Below are 10667 nucleotides of genomic sequence, written 5' to 3' on the forward strand. Positions count from 1 at the left end.
TGGATTCAGGTCTGGACTTTGACTTGGCCATTCCAACACCTGGATACGTTTATTTGTGAACCATTCCATTGTAGATTTGGCTTTATGTTTTGGATCATTGTCTTGTTGGTAGATAAATCTCCGTCCCAGTCTCAGGTCTCTTGCAGACTCAAACAGGTTTTCTTCCAGAATGGTCCTGTATTTGGCCCCATCCATCTTCCCATCAATTCTGACCATCTTCCCTGTCCCTGCTGATGAAAAACAGGCCCAAACCATGATGCTGCCACCACCATGTTTGACCGTGGGGATGGTGTGTTCAGGGCGATGATCTGTGTTGCTTTTACACCAAACATATCGTTTTGCATTGTGGCCAAACAGTTCGATTTTGGTTTCATGTGACCAGAGCACCTTCTTCCACATGTTTGGTGTGTCTCCCAGGTGCTTGTGACAAACTTTAAACAACACTTTTTATGGATATCTTTGAGAAATGGCTTTCTTCTTGCCACTCTTCCATAAAGGCCAGATTTGTGCAGTGTACGACTGATTGTTGTCCTATGGACAGACTCTCCCACCTCAGCTGTAGATCTCTGCAGTTCATCCAGAGTGATCATGGGCCTCTTGGCTGCATCTCTGATCAGTCTTCTACTTGTTCCAGATGAAAGTTTAGAGGGACGGCCGGGTCTTGGTAGATTTGCAGTGGTCTGATACTCCTTCCATTTCAATATGATTGCTTGCACAGTGCTCCTTGAGATGTTTAAAGCTTGGGAAATCTTTTTGTATCCAAATCCGGCTTTAAACTTCTCCACAACAGTATCTCGGACCTGCCTGGTGCGTTCCTTGGTCTTCATGATGCTCTCTGCGCTTTGAACAGAACCTGAGACTATCACAGAGCAGGTGCATTTATACAGAGACTTGATTACACACAGGTGGATTCTATTTATCATCATCAGTCATTTGGGACAACATTGGATCATTCATAGATCCTCACTGAACTTCTGGAGTGAGTTTGCTGCACTGAAAGGAAAGGGGCCCAATAATATTGCACGCCCCACTTTTCAGTTTTTTATTTGTTAAAAAAAATTTGACACATCCAATAAATTTCATTCCACTTTACGATTGTGTCCCACTTGTTGATTCTTCACAAAAAAAATAAAATAATTATATCTATGTTTGAAGCCTGAAATGTGGCAAAAGTTTGAAAAGTTCAAGGGGCCGAACTTTCGCAAGGCACTGTGTGTGTGTGTGTGTGTGTGTATATATATATATATATACACACACACACACACACATACATAAACAGTTAAAGGAACAAAGTAGTGTTAGACTATTAAGGCTGAATCCGTGTTTAAAACTCACCTTGAAATAAAAAGAAAAATAAAACGGACAAAAACACTGAGCTGAACTCCTCACATTCTTCCAGTCTCATCATCTCAGGTAAACACACACAAAAGTAAAAAAAAAAAAAAAAAAGTCTCAAAAGAGCAGAAACGTCCTTGGGGTGTCGGTCTGCGCTGACTCGTGTGGAGCACCTGCGCTCGAGCTGCTGCGCGTGAACAGCTCACCTGAAAGCCTCGATTGTCCGTCTGAAGCCACGCCCCCTCCTTACAAAAACAACTCCAGGGATGTCCATTTAATAATAATAATAATAATAATAAAAGTCTGTTTGGTATCCTAGATTTCAAGACGAAAGACTCCTCTCACGTATTAATTATCAATCTGATCTTGTTTATTGCCAAGTTCCATATCCATAAAAGTAAAATTACGCATAGGAAACCTTTTTTGATGTATTTGTAATGGATATCTGTATCTTGACTCAATCTCAGACTCAAATATCAAAAAGGCTATAAAAACAAAAAAAATCTGTAATGAATACAACTTAACTTTGTAACTCGTATTTATTTATCTTTGTATTTTTTATTTATTTTTATTATTGTTTGCTTCCTTTTTCTTCTCTTTTGATATGTGCTTTTTAGATTGTTGTATTTGAAGTAAAGTTCTAAATAAAGAAAAAAATAATAATAATAGTCATAATAATAATAACACTAAAGGCTATGGACATGTCCTCAAAAGTACATATTTAGTTAGCATATCATACTACATAATGATAATACTAAAAAAAATTATTTTATGTTACATTAAAATATTAGAAAGTGTTTACAACTCTATTCTAAATGACTGGGTGCAGCTAAAGGCATAGACAGTGAAGGCAGAAACATATGTTTATATAGCCTAAAAGGCTGTCAAAGTCACAACAGTAAAAACAAATAAAACAGTATATGTAATTACTATGCAGGTTATTACGCAAGTAAAATGTTAAGGTTGCTTTGGTTTTTAGATGTACACCTTTCACTATAATGTGGTAAAACTCAGGAACAGCACAAACTAATTCCTCTGCAAATAAGTAATAAAGTTGTATCCGACAGTTAAAATCTGAATATTTAAAACTAATTGAAGGTCACTGCTGTTAATTCAAATGTGATATCATGCAGAAACTGTAATTATCAAAAACAACGTGCAGTCAAGTCGTTCATGTTTCAAAGCTGCTTCAGCAACATGAACTAAACAGAAATACTTTCCAATACACGCTAAATACGAGATACTAGGATCTATACATTAAATATTTTCTATATAATGAATATTTTACCATGCTTTGAAAACAACAGATTTGTATGAGTGGAATTTTCTCCTGCCCAGTCTAATTTGACAATTCATTTTTAGTTTTCAGTTTTTCTAAGGCTCAAAGTGTGTTGCGTAATACTACTGGTGTTACGCAATACTACTGGTGGTTTCAGAGCTTCCTCTTGTGGTTAGACAAATACATTTTATAGCAAATATACAATTTTAAGATCTTACTGCTTAAGAAAAATGTCAAAGTATTTATTTTGAATTCCATTGGCATATATGGTAATCTTGCCACTGCTATACGTTTTACTGGTGTATGTATGCATCAGTTATGATAAAACCTTGAGAACCATGAAAAGAGACTCAAACATTAGGTGGTGCCAAACATTTCACATACGTTTAACTGTAGTCAAAAGAAAAACACAAATATAAATGCTTAAACACAGACATGGCTCTAAACATGAAAAAGGCTGGTCGCTTTATTTTTATGGTGCTATTCTGTACAATCAACAGAGAACTGAGGCGCTTATGGTAAATTTCAGATTTGTGATCCCCCCCCCCCCACACATACTGAGATGCATTGTTTGATTAAGCCTAAACAAAGTCACATATATATTAACTGTACAGTTTAACAGCAGTCTTGATGTTTATCTTGCAGGATGTAATCATCTCCACATGTCTGGGTCTTTATCTGCACAGATCATTGACACCTCTGAACACGTGTGGCTACATTACAAGATTCAAAAGCTGCAGCCGTCAGGTGAATTGTACAGATGGAGTTAGTGTACAGTTTATACGATCAACAACTTGAATTACACAAACCTTCGAACTTTATTCATTGCTTATAAAGCCTGTTATAACTAGATGAAAAGATTCAGATGGGTCACCTATTGGAGTTAAAATTTACTGTCTGGACAGGGTTTCTCAGTAAAGTTCATAATCAGGAGCTGCGGTCTTAATCAAGGGAATAAAACTGATTCATGAACTCATCCTGTGGGTGTCGTTATGAATTACAGTCCTGTTGTTCACCAGAGTCCTGCAATAAGAGAAGATAATGCATAAAAAGAAAACAAAGGCAGGAACTGCAGTTAGCATATATGATTGGTATTGATACTAGAGTCCGACCGATATATCAGTAGTGTCGATATAGATGTTTGAAGTCTTACTGGTATATTGATACATATAAAAAGATTAAAATATTGGTGATAATTGCCCCATTATGTGCCAATATAAACACTGGGAACAAGCTGTCCTTACTTGCAAAAGGCGTAATTGATTGTATTCAACAGAGGACTATGGCACTTTCAAGTCATGGCCGTTCATTTAACTTTCACTTTCAGTATAGTTGAAGCAGGGAGCAATACAGTGTAACATATTTTGCTGAACCGAGCATGGTAAGTTAATTTTAATTTATCTGTAAAATAAATAAAAAAAATCAACAATAATAAATTCTCTACAATCCTCCAACCGTTATGTCATTTGATACGTGCCTCTCAAGTTAGCAAGCTAACATTTGTAGTTGTTACCAACCTGGTTGCTGAGGAACACCATCCTGCATTTATCAGTTGTTTCCTGTGCCATCACACCTGACTCAGTGATTAAATTACTTCCTCAAGTTCTGCTGAAGCTAGTTAGTCACCTATTCATTCAAATCAGGTGCGTCAAAGCAGGGAAACAAGTAAAACATGCAGGACGGTGTTCCTCAAGGACCAGGGTTGGGAACCACTGATTTAGATAACCTAGCATAGGCTACTGCGTTGTAAAACTTTAGCTAGAACAATAAACCTTCAGACTAATACTCACCTCCACTGTTGGGATGTGCGCTCCTGAGCTTTTGCTCATTAAGCCTCTATACCTTCCCTGCCTCCTTCAGTTTGCACACCAGGTCTTCCACCGTCTCCACCTTCATCCCTGCTTGTCTCTGTGGGGGCTCGTCAACACTCAGCACCTCCAACCGTGAAGTGAGGTCCACTCCCAAATCTGCTGGCTTCACATTAGCAATTTTCTTCTTTTTTGCTTTCTGAAAGAAAACAAAATTAAATTTATATTTATATATATATATATATATATATATATATATATATATATATATATATTCAAGTTTCAAATAAAACAAAGTGAGAATGTGTCTTCTAGGTCTTTTAAATAAAGTTTTAATGTAAATGTAGCCAAAATGAATGACAGGATCTTTACCTACCATAATATTAGGCAGAGTGGCATATCTGGGGGTGTTGAGTCTGAGGTCTGCAGTCAACACGGCTGGTGAGTTGATCTTAATAGTCTCCAGCCCACCATCAATTTCTCTGACAACCTTAATCTTTTCTCCTTCCAATGAAACCTCGGATGCAAAAGTACCCTGCAAAAAACCCCCAAAACACCGCACAAATTGGATCTGCAGTTTAGACAACAGAAAAACTGCTCCACCTGCTGGCTCACAGTTGGAACTACAATTAACCAAATATCCTAGAACAGGAGTTTGCAACCTTTATGATCAAAAGAGCCATTTCTGCCCCTTTGCACACTAAATAAAATGTCTATGGAGCCGCAAAACCTGCTAAAACTGTGGTAATCAACTGGTGGCCCATGGCTCACTTCAAGCCTTTTGGAGGTTGTTTTTTTTTCAGCCAGAAGGTGTGGTATTATGAAACTAAAATATCAACTTACTATTAATATTTTTATGTTTTAGGGCAAAATAAAAGACTGGATTTATGTAAAGAAGAAAAAAATTGTTTTAACCAATGTTATAAAAAGTTAAACACAAGTATGCAGGCTTATGTGCGTTTTCTTTTTAATTGTGAAAACAATTCATAAAGTATCTTATTATGAAGTAAAAAAGCATAGAGTTAAAAATTAGGCCAGTTTGTTGGATATGTAATTGAATTTTAAAATGAAAATACATCCATTTACTTTCAGTTTGTTTTTTTTTTTCCTTAAATTTTTATTATCACGTTGACTCAACGTATTTCTTCCAGCAACTTGTCTTAAAGGTATCCCCCCCCCCAAAAAAAACATCGGTGGATTTGAGTAAAAGATCACACCATAAGACTAGAAGAGAGCTAAAATAAGTGGCTAACAAACTATTAGCATGATGCAGTCAACAAGTTTTACTGTTACTATCAATCACATGTTGGCAAAAAAAAAAAAGACCTGGAAACTGCTAAAACTAACCACTTTTTTCATTCATTCAACCTTTATTTAAACATGTTAATCCCATTGAGCCTCGAGGACTCATTTACAAGAGAGACCTGATTTCAAAGAATGATGACAACAATGGACAACAGCGACAACAATAAACAATTATAAAACGTCATACAGATTTTTTTTTTTTTTTAACAACTAGGATGGCAAAAGAAAAAAGAAAAAAGTAATAAAAAAATAGCTAAATTATAAGGTGAATGTAGAAAACTAAAAACAGGAACATGTCTGCATTGGTCCCTGCCAAGAGTCCAACAGATTCTTAAAGACACTTAGAGAGGTCAAGGTCGAGAGCTTCAGATCTTTTTGTAAGATATTCCAGGAAACAGGAGCGGAGTAGGTGAAGGCCCTTTTGCCTAGTTCAGTCCGTACTGAGGGAACACTGCAGGTACTAATGTCCTGAGAGCGCACGCTGTAGCTGCACTCATGCAGAGACATGTAGGAGGAGATGTATGAAGGCATCAGACCAAGAAGTGATTTAAAGATGAAAATGTACCAGTGAGAGAGTCTGCATGAAGTTAACGATGACCAGTTAACCAGTGAATACAGGGTGCAGTGGTGGGTACGATAATCACAGCCAGTTATGAATCTTAGTGCACCATGATAGACAGCATCCAACATCTGCAGGGTTCTTGTAGGAGCATTCATGTAAATAATGTCACCGTAATCAATGGAGGGAAGGAAAGTCACAGACAAAAGGCGTTGCCTAGCATTCAGAGTTAGACAAGATCTATTTCTGAAAAAGAAACCCAGTTTAACTTTCAGTTTCTTTAGCAAGTTTTCCACATGAAGCTTAAAAGAGAGATGTGAGTCGACCAAAATACCCAAATATTTATAGGAATCAACAAACTCAATGGGGACACCATTTGAGGATGAAATCAGAGGAAGAACTGCTGGGACCAACTTCCTGTTTGGAAAAAAGCATCCCTTTGGTTTTGTCAGCATTTAGGACAAGTTTGAGGTGAAACAAATCTGTCTGGATGATGTCAAATGCAGATTTCCAAAGCTGGAAAGCATTTTCAACCGTTTTAGCTCGACAATAAACAACTGCGTCATCAGCATAGAAATGTATGGATGCATCAGGGATGTTTTGACCTACATTACGTATGTAGATTGTAAAGAGGGTGGGTCCTAAGACTGAGCCTTGTGGTACACCATTGTTGACTGTTAAATAACTGGAGGAAGTACCATTATGTTGAACACATTGCCTCCGGTCTGAGAGATAGTTTCTTGTTGTTATAACAACCAATAAACTTCAGTTTTATGTCACTTTTGGTCAAAGCTTGAAAAAGCTGCTGCAGAGGGACCAAAGAGCCGCAGGTTGCAGACCCCTGTCCTAGAACAAATCTACCTACTATTGGAGACAAAAATAAAAATTTATATTTAAATGGGTATGTTTTCTACTATTAGAACAGCTGAGTACTTCTAAATATATATATACATGTTAAATGCTCAATTTTATATAAATTACATATTTGATAAGATACAAATAACACTTCATTTGCTGGCAAGCAGGCAGGATGTTACTAATGTATCCAGTCAGCCTTTGTCCAGATGTGCTGATCTGAGCTGGAACACTGTATGACCAGATCTAGTCTCTACTAGACTTGATAAGGCAGAGTGAACATGCCTGATCCTGAGAACTGCACTACTACAGCATGTTTGTAAAGAACAGAAGACAAAGGAAACAGAGATTAACTAAATGAGTAACATTAGTGAGTTTGATTTTTTTAAGTGAATTTAAAGATCTGGTTGCAGAGTCTCGTTGAAAGTACAAGCATTTAAATTGTTAACTAACCTGAGGCCAGTCAAGTAAGGCTGCGGTCATCTGGCCAGTCTGATTACAGTCATCATCGATGGCCTGAGAAAGGAACAAATGAAGAAAACAAGTATTTAAAATGTTGTTACTGTTTGACTTTAAAAACATTTAAGTAGTACAAGATTCTGTTGTTTTGACCTGTTTGCCAAGGATGACGAGTTGAGCCTCCTCTTTTTTGGCTAAAGCAGCCAGGATCTTGGAGACTTGCAAGGGTCCGAGAGCTTCGTAGTCTTTCCCACTGACTTCCACATGAATGCCACGGTCGGCTCCCATGGCGAGGGCAGTACGAATGGTTTCCTGATAAATATGGAATTACAAGTTCAAGTCTTCAAATCTAAATATACTGTCATTTTCTATTGTTTTATACACACAGGACTATTTAGGCTTGGAACGATTTTACATGTACGTTATGTTTTTGTATTAGTTGGTCTTTTTTATGCATAAGAGCAAGTAATGTTTGATCTTTTCCTCTTTCTGTTTACACATCAGTTTTGCTGAGTTTTCAACCTTTATGACATCACATAGAAATTTTACACTGTAATATTTTTAATAAAGCTCATCCTCAGCAAACCTTTTCCATGCTTTTAAATGCTGCAAAAACAGTTCATTTAAAGTAAGTATATCACACTAAACAACTTCAGGACACAATAAATAAATAAATGAGCACATTTAAAATCATATTTGTACACCTTAATTCTTTTTGCACAGTTTATAACTTTATTTAGCACAAGTTTAATATTAGTTTGTTGCTGCAATAAAGAATTTCCTATTAAAATATGTCCGTCACTCACCTGTGACTGCTGTGGCCCACAGCTGACAACCACAACTTCTTCAATGAGCTTTTTCTCCTTCAGTTTGACCGCCTCCTCCACAGCGATCTCACAGAAGGGGTTCATTGAGTGCTTCACGCCATCTGTGACGACACCAGTGTGATCTGGTTTTACACGAATCTGCGGGGAAACAAAGCACCTGGTTAGTGATTGAAGGCATACCGGATTAACAGTAAATCAGATTGTCCAGCTCCAACCCCCCAAATATGAGAAACAGTTATATTTGATTAAGCAGAATCTAGATGTCACTACATGAGTCTGATGGTGCTCAGGTTTTAGAATATATTTTTTTACATTCAGTCTTGATGAAAAAACAATAACGCAGCAGCTACCACATTCATACAGGAGGATTTAGTAGGTTTTCTTTGGCCTGCTCATGCTCTTTAAATTAGAAGAGGAACTGGGCCTCTGGAATTATGAAGTAACAACAGCAAAATATAAAAGGAAAAAAGCATACATTAAATTAAATGCAAGGTTTTAATCCCATTCGGTCAAAATTAAAACAATAACTTTAGTGATAATTTTAGATGTGACTGAGATTGAGACTAGAAATATAAAATAAACACTTTTCTCATATAATTATTTTGGTGATGTTTTACACCTGCACTGTGATCGTACTAATAAATGCACCACACTGACTGTACCGATCCTGCTGAGATTGTAGGGTTCTTTCAGCTATATGACGAACACTTTCTGATTCGATCTTCACAAGATCAGGATGTGTATATTTATATTGTAGAACATAAACCAGGTCTTTAGATCTGAACACAAGACAGAAGTCACTGGAGGGATTGCATATCTTCTCTGGCCTGGGAACGTCTCGGGGATCCCCCAGAAAAAGTTGAAGTGTTGCTGGGGAGAGGGATGTCTGGGTTTCTCTCCTGGACCTGTTGCCTCCATAACCCAAGATTGATGGATATTTTATGACTTCAACTAGGTATTGTAACAAAACGGTTATCTATGTTATGCTAAAACAAACAATTAAAGAGACAAATTAATTCAAATAATCAAGATTGTGTAAATAGGTTAAAAATAAAGTATGGCATTTTGTCTTAAAAGTCTAAATTTGGGGATAATGATTGTCCTGAATTTCCACCAAAGATGTGAAAAGTTATCAACCATCATAAAATGTCTTAATTTCAGTCAAATATCTAATATCAAAGCACATTTGCTGAAAGATTCACTGTAATCTGTTAAAGAAAATGTAGAAATTGTGACTTTTTTATGATGGTTCAGGATGTACTAGGATTTTAGGTGGTAAGAATAATCACAAACAGTAAGCTTTTAACAAATTAAGTTGCCTATTCCTTGCAAACACAACGCATGACCCTAGCTGTGGAACCTGTCAAATGAACAGCCTAATGTTAGCAAGCAGAGTAAAGACGACAGTCAAGGGTTCATCACAAAAATACATATATAAAAAATAAAACTACAGTACATAACATTCTTACCTTTACTGCATAGTCAATGACACGTTTAACTCCAACAAGAACACGGCCAGACATTGTAGCCGAAACTATTAACAATCACACTCTGCTATCGTTAAACACACACCAATGAACCTTTAGCCAAGGAGGAGACCGGAATCATTTTAGAGTGACACCGAGAGGAGGGGAGGGGACTTTAGGAGACCGCCTACTAATCCAGCCAATGGAAAGCATTGCTACAGAATTTTCAGACGTCTGATTGGCTGAGACTCCATTGACCGTTGCTAAACTCACCAAAAAGGCGTTAAGGTTTCAATGACTGAATAACTTCTAAAACTTTTTTTTCTTCCAAAGATACGAATGTTAAATTGTTCACGGTGTAAAACATTAAAGTCAGTTTTTTAAATTTTGAAACGTTCTAAACATGTTTCGTTGTTTTAGTAAGACAGGTCATCTGTTCATGTGGTGCGCTTTTTATTTGGCGTGAAGAAAAAAAACTCAACGAAGAAAGGTTCCGTTTTAGTGGGGCAAAGTTCATAGTTGGCAGTATGTTCAAATACACAGAAGATGATCGGTAATTCATCTCCGTATGAAGACTGTTTTGGTATTTGTTTTCTAACTGTATATATATTTTTTACATTTAACTAAACTAATTTTAACTAGTTGTGGTTCAAACATAGTAGAACTTGAATTCTCCGTTTTGTAACACAGTTTCTCCCATTCTTTTCAGGTCATCTGCAACACAAATTCCATCCATCCATCCATCCATCCATCCATCCATCCATCCATCCATCC

The 10667-nt window shown here is 36.8% G+C and overlaps 2 protein-coding genes across 2 annotated transcripts in view; both read right to left on the bottom strand.

Moving 5' to 3' along the window:
- The window catches only part of vsig10l (V-set and immunoglobulin domain containing 10 like), an 8077-nt gene extending 6573 nt beyond the window's left edge, over positions 1-1504 (bottom strand). Inside the window, exon 1 of the mRNA XM_037676804.1 lies at positions 1336-1504. Within this exon, the coding sequence (XP_037532732.1) occupies positions 1336-1408 (73 nt within the window). The 5' untranslated portion in view covers positions 1409-1504. The remainder of the gene's footprint in view (positions 1-1335) is intronic.
- A 1546-nt stretch (positions 1505-3050) lies between these two features.
- On the bottom strand, positions 3051-10024 carry etfb (electron transfer flavoprotein subunit beta). The gene is made up of 7 exons (XM_037676805.1): positions 9897-10024; positions 8407-8565; positions 7754-7912; positions 7595-7657; positions 4799-4957; positions 4405-4621; positions 3051-3637 (listed from the first exon to the last, which is right to left on the bottom strand). Exons 1-6 carry the CDS (start codon positions 9948-9950, stop codon positions 4451-4453), a joined length of 765 nt encoding a protein of 254 aa, XP_037532733.1. The 5' UTR covers positions 9951-10024; the 3' UTR covers positions 3051-3637; positions 4405-4450.
- Between the last annotated feature and the right edge of the window lie 643 nt (positions 10025-10667).

Source organism: Nematolebias whitei, chromosome 5, assembly GCF_014905685.2.
Source record: "Nematolebias whitei isolate Nwh7 chromosome 5, NemWhi1, whole genome shotgun sequence".
NCBI classification, from domain to species: Eukaryota; Metazoa; Chordata; class Actinopteri; order Cyprinodontiformes; family Rivulidae; genus Nematolebias; species Nematolebias whitei.